Source organism: Melanotaenia boesemani, chromosome 7, assembly GCF_017639745.1.
Source record: "Melanotaenia boesemani isolate fMelBoe1 chromosome 7, fMelBoe1.pri, whole genome shotgun sequence".
Classification (NCBI taxonomy): domain Eukaryota; kingdom Metazoa; phylum Chordata; class Actinopteri; order Atheriniformes; family Melanotaeniidae; genus Melanotaenia; species Melanotaenia boesemani.
Genome location: NC_055688.1, coordinates 20,322,390 through 20,342,172, shown reverse-complemented (window position 1 = coordinate 20,342,172; position 19,783 = coordinate 20,322,390). Strand labels below are relative to the sequence as shown.

Sequence of the window (19,783 nt, the reverse complement as noted above, 5' to 3'; positions counted from 1 at the left end):
TACTTAAAGGGTTAATAACCACTGTTTCATTGTTCAGTGTGTTATCAGGAGACTCAATCTAACACACTGCAAATGAAAAACTCTGCCGTCTGTTTTCATTTAGCTATGTATTTTGTAGTTTGTCTCAAACACGCGTCATTTCTCCAAAGTACCGAGGTATGTTAAATACATTTAGTTGGACATAGGAACATATACTGAAGTTGTTTTGACAACTTAGGTCTATAAATGAGTTTTCTTTAATATCTACCTTAATAGAGCCACAAAAAAAACAGCAGCTGTGTTCATCTAAAGACCCTTCAATGATGATGAAATATGAAAATTGACTTTTCACCTGGTTATGTAACTCCTGTCTCGTCTTTAGCTAGCATTACTGAAATAAAATGTAAAACTAGGAACAGTAAATTCCTTTTCAATCACAAAACAGACGTCATTAGTGTTTTGTTTAAAGCTATCATACTGTAAAGCACTGTGCTGATTAAACAAAGTCATCCTTCAGTGGAAAGCAAACAGTCTTCCACTGCTTGGATTTTACTTGACGAGGCCAGTAAAGAATATTCCTCCACTCTTGCTGGTGTAGAACAGACACATCCTGAGACCACACACTGTTAAAGATACACAATTTCATCTTTATTTTTTCACATATTTCACATGAATCCACAGAAGAAAAACACTAACACTGAAAACTGTCGTACGAAGTTGACAGAAATTGGCACATATGAATGCAGGCTTTGGACAGATCTGGACTAGATAACCGGTAAGGCTTGTTATCGCTCAGACTTGATTTCATGGTACAGCCTTCAGGCTTCTGGGAGTTTTACACATATATTCGTGGTGTTGAAGTTGAACTTTTACCAGCATATTTTACTACTGTAAGAAAATAAGAGAACAAGACAAAAAAAATGTTGACAAATAAACTCAAAAATAAGTGACAGCTATATAGAGATTGCTATACATAAATAAATCAGAGGAGTAACAGAACTCTGAAATGCCCGGGGTCCCTTTTCTTTTTGGTCAGACAGCATCACAGGTTATTTCCTTTTTATCTTCCCTCCAACATCTTCCCTTTAGCTTGTTTGTCATTAATGAGAATGAATAAAGATTAAGTCGTTAGTTTTTCCTCTCTAAAATGATATCAACTAACACATAATATTAAAATCCAAAATCAGTTTGCAACAGCAGCTTCATCAGAAACCTGCAGACAAAGAAAACACACAGGTTGTGGCAAAAAACCCAAACAAAATAACAGCTAATGTGCATCCAAACAAGAATTCACCTGTGACTGTTAGACCATCTCATACTGGTTGCTGGTGATGTAACGAGACAAGCAGCAGGCCAGGAAAATCCCAATGAGCTGAAAGACATTTTCAAATTGAAACATCAAAAGTTTTAAATAAAAAAAATAAATAAACAAATGTCCTTCTAGGAGTAAAACTATTGAGCATTTCACTCAGACTATGTAAAACTACAAAACAACTTCACACACACAACTAATAAAAAGTGATAAAACGAGAGGTCAAAGTTGACGTTATTATCAAGCTGCACAACATGAAGGTTCAACTTTAACCTGCTGTCCTTTTACAATACGATAACTGATGGTACCAGTGGTCACATGACCTGAACACGAACAGTTCAGGCCCAAATGATCCAACCAGCACAACACCACTAACTAAACAAGTTTGTAAAACAAGCTCGTTGCTGAGGACAAGCAGAAAAGTGCATTAGAGGCTGCCGCTTGCGTGTCGTGGCATGTAGAAAATATAGCTGCTTATTTAGGACATTGATTTTCCCCGAGCACAAACCCAAGCCTGGAAAGGAGGATGCTCTTAATAATCTAAACTGCTCACAGGGATCCCAGTTTGGGAACCACTGACTTAAAAGATTATTTCTTTTTTTTTTTAAAAATGCATTTCAAGCTAGCATTTTTGTCATTTATGGAGTGTTCAGCTGACTTTGCACTTTCCAAACAGATCAGAGAAATTCAAAGTAATGCAGAACATCACACATCCGGAGCTCCTTATTTCCATTTCATGTGAATCACTTTGTATATTCGACCTTAAATGTTATCAAAGAGGGTAACTACACTGAAATCCTGCACTACTCGTTCAAACACACAACATGAATGAGGGAGCAAGAGCTGCTGGAGGTGTCATCTTGTGAGTATCGAGTGTGTGATGGGGAGGATTTGTGATACTGACTGATGGCCACTCAAAGAAAAAACATAAAGTACAATGATGGAGCTTGTAGTCAGAGTTGAGTCAGTCAGTTTCTCGGTATAAAAACTAGAAAGGTGAGAAGTTTGTTGGAGCTTTAGCAGCCTACAGAAGCCTAATTATCCTGTTCAGCTCTGAATACACAAGTTAAAGGCAGACTTGTGCTGCATTTACTTCCACTGAAAAGCAGTAAGTGATAAAATAAAGTTCTTGCTGCTACCAGTCAATGTGTTTGTGTGCTGCAACAGCCCAGCTTGTATTGAGTAAACTGGGTTGACTATTCGACACACCTGAAAGAATGCAATCCCAAAGGAGATCCCAGCAATGATTCCCAGGTTGGCTTCCATCACACTGGTCACCAGTGCAAAGCAGCCCTACACAGCAGGAAGACAAAGACTTAGTGCAACTTGAAGCTTCATATGATCACAGTAGGACGGTTTCTTTTAGTTGAGCTGATCACCGCAGCTGTTCCTAACTTACCGTCGTGTACACTATTTCCCCAACTTTGTCGGGGTCTTTCAGGCTCTCCTCGGAGCATTTGTCTTTACAGCAGCTGGCGGGGATTCCCTTGTCGCGAAAGTAAGCTGTGGTGTTCCAGTCAGTGTAATTTTTCACTCCGCAGCAATGCAACTACAAATAGAACAATTTCCTTTATGCAACAGAAAAGGTTTGTTTATAAGAATAAAGAAAAGGGAGTGGGATAAGTGAGTGCTGTCTCTGCAAAAGCTATGAATGATCTGCTAGAAAATCATCTACAGCAAACAAGAGATGCATGAGTGGAAGAGCGATGCTGCAGCAGCTCCGCTCTCTGTGGTTAGCTGCTAAGTTGGTATGATTGATAACATCCCACTTACAGTTCTCTGGATGGTGTCGACTGCAGCGCTTATGCTATCGGTGCTATTGTAGTACGTCAGTGCATTCTGAAACGCGGTGCCCATTTTAGCCTTGATCTGGGGAATTCAAAACAAAGTGCATTATATACTCTGCTGCCCTGATGCAGCCACTTTTATAAACATATTTCATGTTTGATTGCCTCACCTCATGCCTGAAGATGAAGCCTGAGACTCCAGCCACAAGCTCAGCCAAGAACACCAGGGTCAGAAACATGGCATACTGAAAGAACAGAAAGGAAGAAGTTACACCAGGTCACATCTGAAGGGGATTTATTTTTCTTAAAAAAACAAACAAACAAAAAAAACTCCTTCTTTTACCAGTTTGAGCATCCATGGGCTGCCGCGGCATGTAGCAAAGCAGCCAAACAGCCCAAAAATAACGATGATGGCTCCAGTCCCAATGAGGACATATGGTGCATTGGTGCTCTCCTTAGAAGCCAGAGAGAGATAGGCCTCCAGGCTGACCTTCCCCCACACCCCGACGGCCAACAGGATCACGCCTGTGAACTGAAGTCAACAGCAGGGCAAGTCGGCACCAGCACAAGAGCCACACAGAAAGAAGAGGAGTGTTTTCAGAAGAGTAAATGACAAACATCTAAGTTAAAGACTCAAAACCAGCTGGTCTCACACGATATTTGTTATTAATATAATAGTATAATTAGCTTTGTATGATTAAAAAAAAGAAAGCTGGGATAATACAAGATTTGATCATTAAAATCAAAATGAAACAAAATGAAGTTACTTCCTCAATCTTGTTTTATGCTGATTTTGCTATAAAACATTATGCTTAGCTGTGCATGCTTCTTGTCCCTTCCGAGAAACCAATGATCTACATCCTCTCTGGTGGATATCAAGGACACTTTTACTTAACCATGAAGTGCTGAATCCAGGAAAAAAACAGCTTCCCACATTGATTTCCTTTATCATCCCCTGCTGTTGTCAGGGGAGCTAATGTAAATGAATTTAAGGAGAGGGGGGATTGTGTCTCTGGAGCAGACGTGCAATGAAACAAACAGGATAAGGCCTCCTTCACTTGGACCAGACACAAAGTACCTGATTAATATGCCATGCTTTATCTACCTCCCTGTCCGTGTTTAGTATAAATACATCTGAGAAACGCCTCTAGCCTCGACATGTGGTTCAAACATCTCTACATCTTCTTTAGAGCTCCCTGCACGAGTCATTACACTGAGGTGGAGGGGGGGCGGCAGCTCAAACAGCCAGCAGCAATAAAGATAAAAGCCCTGACCTGAACTTTGTGTTAGCAGCAGCATTAACCTCAGCTGGCTGTTTGATCGGTCCAAAGATTAACACTGAAAACAATGATAAGTGCTCATTTTCCACTCAAAACAAACCTAGATTTATTATTTGTAGGGATGCACGATAACTATCGGCCCGATAATTATCGGGCCGATATTAGGAAATTGTGACGTCATTCCGATAAGTCCGATATCATGATGACTTGCTCCGATAATTAATTTAAAATTGTCAACACGGCAGTCCTCCGCAGACACAGACACTATAAACTGAATGGTCTACAGTGGTCTACCTTTAGCATGTTTTGCTTCCGGGACGCGCGTGCGTGCGCGATGCATGCGCGCGTGTACCGCCGCGTGACGCTGGATGCATTGGCGGCCGCGGGACGCGCGCGCGTGCATCACGCATGCACGCGCCTGTCGCTAGCAAAACATGCTAAAGGTTTGAGCTCTAAAAATAAACTAAATGATGTCGTCGCGAGTAAATGATGGACGCTACCCACGCAGGACACTTGGATTACTTCGGACGAGCAGTATGGAGGAATATTGACAAGTTTTTGTGGACTTTTATGGACCTTTTTTCACCGGACGCCATTCAACACCATTGTAGCCGAACTGAGACAAAACGAAAACCTCCTCATATCTCCGGCTACATGATGAATATCAAGAAAGTGTTCCAGAGTGTTAATCAGCATGAGGGTGAGTACAGAATGAAGGCACATCACTCTGAGGGCGGAGTATTCCTTTAAAGGAACCAAAAGTTTGAGTGTTAAGTTTAAGTAATGTCAGGTCAGAGATATGTTTAAGTATTAAAAAATCCTTTAAACTTAGTTTTTTTTGCCACTATGGATTCCATAACATGGAATGCATTTTTTGCGTAGACAAGTCTAACTTGTTTCAGTGCAATATTGTTCTTGGTTATGAGTGCACTTTTTCAGTTTATTGCATAAAATCTAACTTGTGTCAGTGCAATATTCTTAAGTGTACACTTATTCTGATTGTGCTTACGAACAGTAGAAATGTTTGAATGCAACTTGCATTAATTTTCTGATCTTGTTTTTTTGTTTACTTCTGAAAAACAGGCTTTTTCAGTTTGTATCCCAATGCATGTATTTGCATCAGTTTAAGGTGGTTCAAGGAGCCTTTATTTTTGTAAAAGTAAGTGCAATGCACCTTCTTTGAATTGATGTGCATTTAAGGTATAAAATTGTTTTGTTTGATATCTTTTAGAGCGTTTGAGAGGCTTGCCAATAGCTTTTCACTGAAAAAAATAAATGTCTCTATCAATAGTGAAAAGTGTTTTTTTTTTTTTTATAGTATTGATGTAATGATTGATCATCGATGCGTTATCGGTTTTCAGTTATCGGTATCGGCCTTTAGGAGCTGAAAGTTATCGGTTATCGGTATCGGTCTCAAAAAAAAGTTATCGTGCATCCCTAATTATTTGTAAAGAAACAACAGGGTGAGTGCAGCTGCGGATAGCAATCATTCCTATCCTAAGTCTTCAAATGATAATACTTATTATTTGTTTTGATTTCTTGCAGTCAAAGACCATCAATTGACATTACTTTCGTCTGGCCCACAGCCCAGACCTGAAGGTTAAGCTGGAGTAAATTTCAAGAATCAGACTGAAACAATTGGCTGACTAAAAGGTAAGTCAGCTGGAAAAACAAATAAATGTCTTAGACATTACTAAGTACCACCTGATTCTAATTTCACCTTCAAATAAAATGCTAATCTCAGAGCTTCACACAGACATCTCCAACATTGGATCACTTTCCTCAATAAACTAGAAAACAGGTGTAATGGAAATGTATTTTCTTTGTCTATTTTTTAGGATTTGTATGAAAACGTTGATGCTTTTTAAGCATTTTTCTAAAAGAAAATTTAAATAATACAAACCCAAAATAAGGTGATGGATGCAAATCTACATAGGATAAATACACAAGATGTTTAGCCTAATAATTAAACCCCCATCTCAAAAATGATATATAGATGTTGGTCAGCCCTTCCCTTAAACAGTTATCATAAAAAACTAAAAATGTTCAACCTCCTTAAGGTCTGATTCACTGCAGCGCTGTTGTTTTCTGATGCAACTTTCAGCAAAGCCGGACTTACAGAGAGCCAACTGTGTATCTGGAAAATAGTTTCCATGTTAATGTCAGAAAATACACATTTGGGTATTTCTTGTAGAATTCAAATTTAATGACATAATCCATCATCTAATTAGTTACACACAAAAAAAATAAAGATCATGTCTTAAAAACGTGTCTTTATCAAGTGGGAAAGTGGATATGTGGAAATTAAAATAAAAATCAACAGGTTACAATACAATTGCATTGAATTCTAGCCCCAAGGTGTAAACAAGTGCTTTCTTTATTGACTGTGGACTGCATTCCCTGCTTTAAAGTGTGATAAGAAAATTCATCCAAAATCATCTTTTATAGATGTTCTTTTATTCTAAAATGTCACCAAAACTACCAAGATATTTTAACCTGGCCATATCAATTAGACATTTTCATGAAATATCATGGAAATGAGCACATTTTTGACTGGATCTATCCTTAGATTCACACCTGAATATACAGTTTAACAGAACTTGTGACAGGGAGTGATCTAAATCATTTTAATGAAACCTTAAAGTACAAGACTTTTCTAAACCTATCCTAAATAATCTAAATAAATTTGACTTTTGGATGCTGCTTGTGGAATTAAATAACCACGAAGGAAGTAAATAGCCATTAAAAGTTGTTAAGTTGCCGCATTATAAAATGTTACTGAGTTATGAGTTAATCTACAGTAGTTAATCGATTAAACGGGGCTCATTTAACGGCTCGCAGAGAAGCTAACGGCAGCTCAGAGGACCGTTGTTAAACCTGAACAATCGGGGTCGTCCGGTGGCCGCTTGAGTTCCAACAAGTGACTGAGAGATTAACAGAAAACCACTTGTGTGCATTTATGAAACATGTACAACTTATTTAGGGAATTTGTTGTTAGCCTCGTCGAGCCCATTGTTGTTGTTTTTTTTTTTTTTTAGCTTGCTGTCCCCCATTACACGTCCAGCGACTCACCCAGAAAATGAGGCTGTAGGAGATGAGGAAAGTCTTCAGGCAGGTAATCACCGGCTTCGTTTGAAGCCGTCGAGACGGCGGCGACATGTTGGAGTTTTATTTTAGAACTGAAAAGAAAAAAAAAGTTCCCGGCTTGGTGTCTCAACACAGATATGGGGGAAAAAAACTTCAGGGTGAAGCCAAGGGAAGAAGGGGAAGTGTCGTCACTTACACTGAATCACTTTCCTGATGGAATAAACAGCTTCCCAGAGATAAACGGGGGGAGGGGGCGTCAAACCCGCAGCAACAACAGCATCCAAACGCTGCCAAAGTAAAGGCTGCTTCATACGAATTACAGACACAGCAAGGATGTCCCATGTCATCTTTAAAAACATAATTATCAACTTCTCTTTCTTTTCTATCTTGTTCAACACAGTTCAAACTAAAGCAGCTATAAACCTACATCCTCACACAAATGTAAAATCCAAAAGTTGTTTTTCTGCCTATAAAAAACAAAACAAAAAACAATAGATAGGATAAAAATAAAGTTTTTTAAAAAGTTGACATTTGACTGATTAGCATCATAATAAGCTATCGAAATTACATTTTTTAATTGATAAATTTATTTTTAGATTTACATACAAGCAAATCTGGGAAAGAAAACAAGCCTCTGTTTTTTTCTGAGGGAGAGAGAAAACAGGTTTTCGCTTTCCCTTAAAAATGTCGGCTTTTATTTTGACGGCAGCAGCACTTGTTTCCGGTCTCGCATACCTCCGCTGCTGTGTACAGACAGTTAATGTTTAAGTCTCAATTACATCCGCGTGGTTACTAAAACCATCACAACGTGGCACTCATTGAAACATAAACATTGAGATGATTTTGTTTTGATCTAACTCTATTATTTTATACGTTTTAAATAGTTAAATATTTGCCTTGTGTGATGTTTTCCAGACAAATTAGCTGCAAGTGAAAACACTTTTTTCCTTTTTTTTTCAACAAACAGTTCGTGGTTTCTGTTATTAATTTTCGATTTAGATTTTAAAAAGAAGAAAGAAATTAAAAAAGGATAAACAATAAACAAATAAAGTAAGTTAAGTTAAGTAATTCAAACAGATTAGTTATTTACGTGTGTGTAAATGTTTTCAGTGGTCATGTTTAATGCAGCAGTGGGAGGAAACACACAGAAGTCCGCTAGCGCCACCGAGTGGTTTTGTCTTTTATAACCAGGAGGATCTTCTCGCTGTTCTACTCAAAGCTGTGGAGTTCTGGCACAGCCGGAGTGTTTATCCTCAGCGGGGATTACAGTGTTGTTTAACCCATTGGAACTTTTCTCTGAGTTTTACATTCCTTGTTTTGCGTCGGACTCAAGTTATCATAGTGTATAAAAATCCTTTTCCACCTGGAGTGTGATCGTTGTGTCTCTGATATGACTTTTAGCCACTCTGCCGCTGTTCTCGTCTTATTTTTCTTCACAGGTGAGTTCATGGGTTTAAACACTGAAGGAGGCTAAACCATTTCAAATCAGAGTTAACACATATCACACTTATAATGGTGTGTGTTAACTCTGACCTTGATTTAATGCATTAAAATGACTTTGATTCCATTTGTGGAGGAATAATTTCAATAGTGACATACAATCTTATTACATGATGTGCATACAGCCCTTCGTTGGTTAAAGCGAGGCAAATAGTTTAATAGTTTTGAGGTTTAAATGATTAATTTAAAGATTTATTACAATATGTGAAAACAGTGAGATGATTATATTTCTCTACAGCCCCAAAATTTAAAGTTTAACAATACATCAAATTCTTTTAGCATAGCATATAATTACCTAATTAAATGATAAACACCTCAAACTGTTTGTTTGCATTTGTTGTAGGTGTCATAATAAATTATATTCTATTGCTGGAGAAAGATGGAGTGACTCAAACATTCATGGTGCTGCCCTGCAGCTGGAAAAAGCTCCATCTCAGCAGCAACAACGTTTGTATTAGACACAGATGTGCTGATTGCAAATGGAGCCCTATCCTCCTCTCAGGAATGAAGAGCTTCTCTTTAACATCTCCCAACATGCAACTGGCTAAACTCCAGTCAAGATGAATTTCACATTAGCTGCAGCTGAGCCGGTCCCCCCTTCCCCTCCTCAGGTGCTTCTGTCTGCTCACTGGCCAAGCAGTTTAATTACAGCTCAGCTCCAATCACTGCCAGTTAATTACTGAGGAGCCCCCCCTCCTCCTCTGGGGACCAAGCCTGCCAAAGCCTTTATTTAATCCTGCAAGATAACAGAATGACCTGACAGCCACCCAGGGGTACACATGAACTCAGATGGTAATGTAGAGTGAATGAAAGGATGTTGGTTGTTTTTCCCAGCGTTGTCATTAGGGATAGGTGAAACCTCAAACAGGCAACACCTTTTCTTTTTATGGTGAGTCATTTCTGCTGCATGGACTGCAATCTTGCCTGCAGTATGCATGTCTAAAGTCTGCAGAGCACTGAGAGTGACACACAGTGCGACTTCTCTAGGAACCTGAAGCATTCATAGTCTCACAAGACTCTGCATCCTTCACCTGATAAAATTGTAAAATAAATGTATCTCACAGCCTCACTAGCACTAATTTTGTCAATAACTTAATTTATTACTTAATTATTACTTAATTTAACCTGCAGATAATGAATGATGCATATGATACATGCTGCTTTAAGTCTGCTGCTGCGACTCTGGGAAAACATTGAAGTGATGTGCTGAGCTTGTTTATTTCCTGTGTGACTAATGCTCTGTAAGGGGGGATGTTAAACTGAGGAAGTGATACTGAGAAGAACACTGGACCCATTATGAAAAAAAATGCTGACGATGAGTTTAATCTTCACGTCTTCTGGAACAATCTGTTGCCAAAGTAGGGAAGTAAAATGTGATGTATTATTATTAATACAAAGTGTGTCAAAGTGAACTTGAAGTGGTTGTGAACATGTGTGAAAGAAAACTGACTCAAGTGAACTGATGTAAAGGAAAGCAGAGCAGGAATTGTGCTGAGATGGGGGTGGGGGCAGACAGGCTGGAAAGTTTGGCACCCAGTTTTAAACATGGAGTCATTTTTGAGATTTCAAAAGGGATAATGAGCATGAACCACGAGAAAGAAGGGTACTGTAACAGTAAAGACTGATCCACTGTGCAGACGCTACAGTACATGGAAAGTGGTGAGTTAGAGGTACAGTGGGTAATGAAAACATAGTTTGCCTTAATGTGTGGTTACTTTGTCAGATAAAATATTTTAGATGACAATAAAAAAAAAAAGAAACACTATAACAGTCTAACATTCTTCCTATGTACCAGCATTATTCATACAAATTCCAGTGTTTGATTAATAATTGTTTTTAGTTACCCAGCTGATTTGATCTGAGTGGAAATTACTACTAAATTACTTATGGACTTAAAACACTCTTTTGTAAGTGTTCATTATTAGTTCCATGTCTAAATTATAATAGCTTTCCAAGCTTTCTACATGTCTCCCAAGGGATTTTGGAACATTTTCTCCTCTCCAACCATCTCCAGATCTCTGAGATTTAAAGGCATCCTGACCATCACTCTCCTCTTTGTGTGGTTTGGATTGTTGTCAGATTTGGAGCACCCCTGTTAACCATTTCTTCACCACACTGACTGTATAACAAGTCCTCGACTTGTACAATGGTTCCAAAACTGAAATAAATCTAATTTTTGCAGACTGCCCGAAGTTTTCTTGCAGATGTTTTTTAATGTTGTCCTCTGTTTCAAAGCTTCAAGAATCACCAGCAAGGCAATCCTGAGAAATCTCAGCAGCACTGACTAAATACAACTCATTTTTCTTGATACCTAACCCAAAATCCCTCATAGAAAAAGAAAAAAAAAGATATATATAACACAGAGCTTTTGTTTGGGAATGAAATGAGATATTCCTCACAGATAGTATCATCCTTGAAGTTAAGCAGAGTGATAGAAATCTAATGCTCTGTGGGTTTTGTTTTGATATGCTTTATTCACCTTGCAGGTCAGGATACCTTGTCAGGTAAACAGCATCAAAAGAGAAGATTATTGCACAGAGATTCTGGAGAGAAATACCTGGTAGTCTGACAAGAAACCCAGTTTTGGGGAATGTTGGACCTAACAGCTCAGAAATTACCTAGAACATACAACCAGAATGGTCACAAAATGATTCAAAGGTTAATAAAAAAATTTGGTTACAGATGAGATCTAAATCCCATCCAAAATCTTTGAAGGGGACCGGAGTTAAGATAAGGACGCATTTCAAATATTAAAAATCTGGAAACCAGCACGGAAGAATGGTCCAAAATCCTTTATGGAGACATGAACAAAACCTGTCTGTAGTTGTAGAAGACTTCAATTGTTGGGATGTCATGTAGAGATTTCACTGCTGATTAATGAGCTATGTAAAAACAGAACTAGTCTCCAACATTACAGTCAGGTATAATGGACTTATTAGAAAAACAAATCACTGTAAACACAATTTTGATGTGTGTATGAATAATATGAGCTTAATAGTACAGATATTTCTTCAAGAAAACATGATCTTCAAGCCATTTGAACAGGTTATAAACCATGTGGAGTTTCCATTAGATTTACTGATTACAAAGCCAGGTGTCTATGCTGTGGAATGCTATTTCTATCTTTTGTTAAAAGAGGCCAGAAAGCAAGACATGGAAATGGAAACATGTTGGGAGAATGATCACATATTATGTGCTTTAGTCAAAATATTTCAGTAACCAGTGAAGCAGTGTCTGGCAACTCTGTCGTATTAAACTTGTGGATGTTTGCTGTTTCAACATGTCTGCTTTTTGTTGTTTCAGCTGGAGTGGGGACCACAGTCTACGACGGCTACAATGACTTTCCACAGGAAGATGTCATTCCTCAGCTTGACTACAGTGGTGCGTATCTAAAATTCACTTACATATATAAAATCATAAACACACACACACACAAATATATATATATATATATATATATATATATATATAGATAGATAGATAGATAGATAGATAGATAGATAGATAGATAGATAGATAGAGCCATTTTCAGTCATGCCATTGTTGCAGCTGCTTTCCAAGTATTGAACCTGTGCACTAATGTCTTCATGTTGTGTAATATGCTTTAAACTAATATGTGTTGTTTAAATACAACAAATAAATGTATAATCATACATGCATTCATTTTTAGATCACACAATAATAATAATTTATCATGACGTCCTGGCATTATCTTTAAGATGTTTGAGAAACATTGTCATAATTACTTCCAATACTATTAAATTTCATTTGCACATCATACTGATAGAAAGTTGACATTATTGTTGTCAATGAAAAGGAGGCTGTGCAGAAAATGTTTGGGAATATATATCAATATTATGAAAAGACAGTATATGACAGGAGGATTTTAATCTGAATGTTCACACACAAAGAGCTCAAATGATTTCTTTTTAATAAAAGAGTATGTTTTGTAAGCACATGGGATTTCTCAATGTTTACGTTCATTTAAATCTAAAACCCAGTCTGTATGAAGTTAGATATCAGTGGTCTTACCATCATTTGCACCTCTTTGCTGTGCTCTGCTGCATTTGTGCTTCACACAGATGTTCTCACTCTTTTAAAATAGATCCTTACTGGTGCCACCCACCAAGTCTGACCAATGGTGAGGTGACCTGTCAGTCCCCTCGAGGTAGGGCCTCCAGGAGTACACTGGGCACCCGCTGTGAGATGACCTGCGACCGAGGCTACCGGCTGCTGGGAAGAAACTCTATTCAGTGCCTCCCCAGCCGCCGCTGGTCTGGGACTGCTTACTGCCGCAGTATGTGAAGAGTATTATTGGGACTCATCTGGTGGTATTCTGTGTTATTCTTACTATCAACACATTCCAGGAGAATACCAACAAGCAAAGCGGAATGTAACTTATGGTGGTGGTGCTTGGTGTTTAGCTTTCAGCTTAATTTGCATGGTACTAATTCATTACATAGTCATTGCAAGGCACTTTAAAAGAAACAATCCAATTCATTATAGTCCAGTTATAATCTGGCTATTAGGATTATAACTGTCATGCAGCATAGTGTGCATGACAAAGGTATACATCACTGTAAAATGCATTTATATAGTCCCCGTCTGGTGGATAGTTTGACATGTAAAAAAAAAAGAGCAGCTGCCTCGTAATCTTTCATTTGATGTCAGCCCACCACCTGGAGCAGACCGAGCTTTGTGGAGGGGAGCATGAAAGAGACTGGATCTAAAAAAAAAGTAATACATACCTAAGGTCACAAAACGTACTGCAGCAATGTGCAGCACGAAGAAATAAGTGTTTTGAACTTTAAAACATGGAAACATCCTCTTCCAGCAGTAGATGCCAAAAATGCTATGAAACCCTAAAATTAGCATTATGATGGCTCTTAAAAAAACCCTTCTCCCAATAAACTGTTTTGATGTTTCTTTAGAGATTCGCTGCCATGTTTTGCCCCTCATCCCTCACGGCAGATACACCTGCACTCAAGGCTTTGTTGTGGACTCCAGGTGTGACTTCACCTGTGCCCCTGGCTACCGCATCGCAGGGGAACACTCACGCACCTGTCTGACCATGGGTTCCTGGAGCGGAGGACAGCCGGTGTGTTCAGGTACTTAAAGGAAAACTGGCCTAACGTTCAAACATTAAAGTTCTTTTAGAAATGATCTGAGCCATAGTTTTAACTTTAGTTCATTCCATCTGCATCGTTGTTTAGTTATATTTCCAAACCGAACCTCCTAAGAGTTCATTCTCTCAGTCTAACAAAAACAAGCTTATTTCCTGTTTCTTTGCTCTTTGGCCTGGATCCAGCCTGCAGTCTGCTGTCTTCAAACTCAGCTTTTTGTAACTGTTGCAGATTATCCTAACATACGCCATCATTCAAACCAGTTTGCTTCCTCTAATGTTTCCAGTGTTTAAGTTTCCAGCTGTTTATTTCAGATACAGATCCTCCAAAGATCAAGTGTCCTCCTTCCAGACTGAAGGTTGCCGAGCCTGGGAAGCTCACTGCCAGGGTGACATGGGACCCCCCCACTGCTACTGATACTGCTGACAAGTATCTCCGGTATGTTTCTCCTTCCTTTTCCTTCGCTTTCTTCATTTTATTTCTTTTTACATTTAAGTTTACCATGTGGCCTTCTCTTGTCTTTCTGCAGTTTGGTGTTAGTGGGTGAGGAGCCAGACACTGACTTTAAAGAGGGAGCAAGCATTATTCGATACAAGGTGTTTGACCAAGCCAATAACAGAGCTGCCTGCAAGTTTATTGTACGTGTTGAGGGTAAGCTACCAAGATTTTTTTAAGATATAAAATGGGTTGAAAGACTACACCAAAGACCTACATTATTTCTGCTGTGTTCTCTGTCCAGTGAGGCGATGCCCTGAACTGCTGTCACCTCTACATGGTTATGTCAGCTGCACCTCTGATGGGAATAACTACGGTGCAACATGTGAATACCACTGTGAAGGAGGAAATGAACGCAGAGGGATGTCTAGTCGTGTCTGCCAGTTCGACCGTAGCTGGAGCGGCAGTCCTGCTGAGTGCGTCTGTAAGTACTGGGTCACATACAGAAGGTAAAAGTTTAAGTATCATTGCAGCAATGTAAAAATTTTTATCCCAATTAAAATGCATTCACACGTTTTCTGAAACGACTAAAGTTAGTTCAAGGAGTAAAGAAATTGTGACTATAATTTTTGTTGTCACAATGCTTCTTGACAACAACTCATACAGCCTGTTTATTTCCCTTTTAAACTGAGCCACGTTTGTAAAGAAAATGCATTTGTGGGATGAGCAGCAGAGTGGAGTATGTGTGCCTGTGAAAGCATGAAAAACTTTTCTACCAATGCCAAATAACTTATTCTGCTTTTTACTCTTGTGTTGTTTCTTGCATTGGATAATTGAAGGCTGAAGAAATAAAACATGTTGAACAATTTCTTCACAAACAGGGACATGGGGTTTAACATACAGGGGCCTCAGTAGCATGTGGAAAACACATACACAACCACAAAGAGCCTGACAGCTCCTCCTCATGCTGGTCACCAGCTGGGATGTACACTGCTGTGGGATGACATCCTATTTTTTAAAGTCATCCAGTATGGTTGTATTGGTCACCTTGGCATAAACTGCACATCCAAGCTGACAGTGGCAGAGAACATTTAGCAAGTTTTTCATGGGCACAACCTCCACACTCCACTCTGCTGCTCATCCATCCAATAAATTTTCCATACAACTATGGCACCATTTAAAAGGGAAATAAACAAATTTATAATCAACCAAACTCAAATTTCTTTACTTTTTATTCTTAGTTCATATATTCTATTGGGGTCAAACCCTGTCTTAATCCATTAAGGTCCTTCCCATGAAAAAATGGTAAGAAAAGTCCAATTATTTTTAATATGAGGTCTTTATTTGGCCCCTTTAACAAAATGTAACAAAAAAATTCACATTTTTTCGGGAGGGATATTTACCATTTATCACCATGTGATACATTAAAAATATTATAATGTGGTTTTCTGGGTCTTTGCGATTTCAAGGAAAATTTTAGTTTGAGGCCAGTCAGAATTTTAATCAGCATTTATTCAGTGTTCTGAGGCAATTAACTGTTAATTCATTATATTCATGACTTTAACATCCTTTGTTACTAATACAAACACTCTTGATAGATAATCTGCTGAGGATCAAAAGGACAAAGATTGGAAATTGTTGCTTTGATCTCAAGCTGTTAATCATAATTCATTCCTAAAATGATTTATTTCAAGATGTTATCTACTATGGATAGTGCAGTAGTGATAGTGTATCAGTATGGATACACAGTACTATGTCTACAAAGTCTTCAACCACATCTAATTTCTTTACATTTTGCTTCCCAGCAGCCAAACTTTCATAAAATCTTTAAAGTGGTCTTGAACAATAGTTCAGTTTTTCTTTGGACATTGCCTGCTTTCAGCATTTCACTGCTTTGACTTATTTTCAGTTCAGTCCTCGTACTGGAACATTTTCAAAGGAATATGGTACATAAGCCATGAACCAGTGTTGTGTTGATACATAACAGACAACTTAGCAAAGAACCAGTCTGATGCAAAGACTCATCATTTGTTTCTGTTTCTTTAGTGGTATCTATGAAAAGTTCCAAAGCTAACAGATTTTGATAAACATGATAAAGTATTTTTGCACTGAACAGGTGTTTTGCCTCATATGCAATATTTCCCTTTATGTCTGCAAGTTTAAATAAACTGCGACAATAAAGAAATAAGGAGTGACTCTAGACTTTTGGACAGTACTGCAGAGATAGGAGAGTAGATGAGAGAGAGAGTAGTGCTGAATGTAATTGTGATAGTGTGTTTGTAGCAATGGAGATAAAATCCGATGTGAAGACAGCCTCTGCTCTCCTGGATCAGTTCTATGAAAAGAGGAGGCTGCTGATTGTATCTGCACCCAACATATCTGACCCGGACTACCAGTTGCAGAACATCATGATACAGGTAAGAAGACATCTCTCCAGATCTCCCCAGGTGCTTTCTATAGAGGTGTAATGAACAAAATAAACTGGAAAAATAAATAAATAAACTTTTTTTTGTCCTTTCACCAGAAATCGGACTGTGGATTAGACCTCAGACATGTAACAGTGATTGAGCTCCTGGGCTCTCCACCTCAAGAGACGGGCCGCATTAAAGAAAGTCTGCTTCACTCTGAAGTCATAGAGGGTTTGAGGTAAGAGAGGTACTTCATCACTTAGTTATTCAGCTGTTTAATGGCTCATTCTGGGAGAAAGAGTTCACTGAGGTGAAAAATTCCATCCTGAAATGGCTTTATGAGTCTCTGACTCATTAACAGCAGAGAGGAGTTTCACCTCACTCTTTAAATGTCAGGAGTCTTCCAATAAAAAAGGACCCTCTGTTAGTGTGACTTTAAAAGGAAAAAAAACCTGCCTCAAAAGTTTAACCCTGTTGAAAACAGTAATATATTCATTGCTGGTTCACAGTATTGGGATTTTAATAGACACAAACATTTTTTCCCAATAATTTAGCAATTTGAGTAAGGAGATCTACTCAGTTTTTCCACTCTGGAAAAACTGAGTAGATCTCCTGACATCTCTCCACTGACCCACAAGTCCCATACTGTGTGCATATGAGTGGGAAATTACTGCAGACATGGCATGCTAACATCCATCTAAGACTAATCAGCAGGGCATCCTTCAAGCAAAATTAAAACATTAACAGTGGATTGTTGTGCATCATTAGGGAAGTTATTTGTATTAATAAACAGAATGTTTGCATGTCTGGATGAGTTTTTACAGGGAGACTTACCTAGTTTTGTTCCTCATAATGCTGCATTTCTTCTATTCAGGAAGATGTTTGGAGACTGTGCACCATTTTATGTTTTCCATTGGAATGAGATATTTCCATGATTCTTTGTTTTATCAGATGCTAGGTTGTTATCTCTAAAGATAGAAAAGCTAATCTAGCTTTGAACTTTGTCTGAAGGTTGTTGATGTGTGTGAAAAATGACAGAGATGAGAGCTCCAACCTGATGCCTAGATATTTGTAAGTTTTAACATAAAAAACAGGGCCAACCCATCAGCACAGCAGATCTTAGGGGCACTAAAGGCATCACTTCTCCAATCAAAGATGAGGTATTTGTTCTGTTTGCTATTATGGGAAAATTATGAAAATACTGCTCCACAGAGATACGGTTGAGATGCAGAGTGAATACTACAGAATGAAGAGAAGATTGTATCATCAACATAAAGATGGATCCTTGAATGGTTAGCAGCTTTGACTATTTTAATATTAAAGGAAAATAAGATTGGGCCCAGGACAGAGCCTTGTGGCACACCTTTGGAAATGGTGAGTGGTTTGCATAAGATGTCTTCAGCTGCTGGACATGGTTACCAACGTAGCTGGCAAACCAGTCACACAGGTGGTAGATAGACCACTACTAAAGTCAGGTTATTCTCATGCTGGAATATGTATTTTTGATTTTCCCTAAACATAGCCCTTTTCATTTTAACCAAGTAATTCTATGATGGCCTCATCTCTCTATTAAACCCTTTTCAAACATCCTTGTCCATGTGGTCTGTAGTAAATTTTCTTTTCTTTTTAGAAAGCAGAGGTTTTCACTTTTAAGCCCTGCCATGCATAAGAAAGGTTGATAGAAGTTAGTGGCTTCCTCTGTGACATCACAGACTATAACACATTCACCGCTCCTTGACTGGATAACAGCAGTCTTGAATTTCCTCCATTACTACACAGTTAGATAGATATTAATTGATTTGCATTCAAAATGTTTTCAATAAACACCACAAAACAAGAAAAAATAGATAAAGCTAATCAAAAGCATTGGCTGAAGCACATGCTTATCATGCCAACAGTCAGAATGGAGATCAGAGGAGTACAACCTGTTTAGAAATGGATTTGTATGAGTTATTCTCAGAAATCTTTTTTCATGCCAGGATACACTTCCAACAAACATGTGTTGGTAAGGTCAGATTTTAATAAATCCATGTACAAACTACCCACTCACACCTGATCATCATCAAAATCTGGCTCTTAATCAGCTAAATGTTCTGCCATGTGAACCAGATGGTTGCTTACCATGTCTCTCTGCTGTTTGGCACAGTGGGACATTTCTCAGCTCCCCTTTCCACAGTCCACTCAGACTGTTTTCTTTCTAAAAATATTCTTCATACCTATATATGTATGATAGACTGTAATAAAAAAAAACCCAAACATTTGTACTACATTTCTCCTCAGGCAAGCATTCAGAATCTCTCGTTCCTACTTCAGCATGGTGCTGCTGGACAAGCTCGGGCTGGATCGAGAACGCTTCATTATGCCAGTATCTGCAGATGAGCTGTTCTCCTACATAGACAGCTTCCTGCTGGAAGAGGAGGAGCGGGAGAGACTGGAGCTCCGCAGAGATTTCTGCGATTAATTTGATGAAGATCTCTGGTTGCCACAGCAATAAAGTCATCAGTATTTCTAAGACAGGACGAGGGAGGACAGACAACCTGGAAAGCAAGTCTAGAGGGACACTAGAATGGGATATGAACGTCATTTCCTTGTATTAATATGTGATCGATATACAACACTGAAGAGCTGTTTATGTTTGCTCAACATAAGATTAGTTAAGGGTCAAATGATTGCAGTGAAAATAATTTTCACAAAAATACAGCCTGCAAGATGCAGATTCTGTATGATCATGCAACAAACCAATACTCAACACTTAATTATTTGTATGTATGAGCTGATTGATTTTATTCCTCCTTTTTCTATCTGAGGAAATGTAAAAACTCCCTAAACGACATACAGATAAATTACTTGTACAGAATCTGGGTTTATTATT

General features: G+C 38.4%; 2 protein-coding genes across 2 annotated transcripts; one reads left to right on the top strand and one right to left on the bottom strand.

Annotated features, from left to right (window-relative positions):
* Window positions 1-605: 605 nt before the first annotated feature.
* On the bottom strand, window positions 606-7,652 carry tspan7 (tetraspanin 7). Its single transcript, XM_041990324.1, has 8 exons — window positions 7,431-7,652; window positions 3,422-3,610; window positions 3,249-3,323; window positions 3,065-3,160; window positions 2,691-2,840; window positions 2,501-2,584; window positions 1,274-1,351; window positions 606-1,192 (listed from the first exon to the last, which is right to left on the bottom strand). Exons 1-7 carry the CDS (start codon window positions 7,515-7,517, stop codon window positions 1,283-1,285), a joined length of 750 nt encoding a protein of 249 aa, XP_041846258.1. The 5' UTR covers window positions 7,518-7,652; the 3' UTR covers window positions 606-1,192; window positions 1,274-1,282.
* A 993-nt stretch (window positions 7,653-8,645) lies between these two features.
* Window positions 8,646-19,714, top strand: srpx2 (sushi-repeat containing protein X-linked 2). The gene is made up of 10 exons (XM_041990017.1): window positions 8,646-8,884; window positions 12,249-12,326; window positions 13,051-13,242; window positions 13,877-14,053; window positions 14,383-14,506; window positions 14,598-14,719; window positions 14,808-14,987; window positions 16,787-16,920; window positions 17,028-17,149; window positions 19,192-19,714. Exons 1-10 carry the CDS (start codon window positions 8,836-8,838, stop codon window positions 19,370-19,372), a joined length of 1,359 nt encoding a protein of 452 aa, XP_041845951.1. The 5' UTR covers window positions 8,646-8,835; the 3' UTR covers window positions 19,373-19,714.
* The last annotated feature ends 69 nt before the right edge of the window (window positions 19,715-19,783 follow it).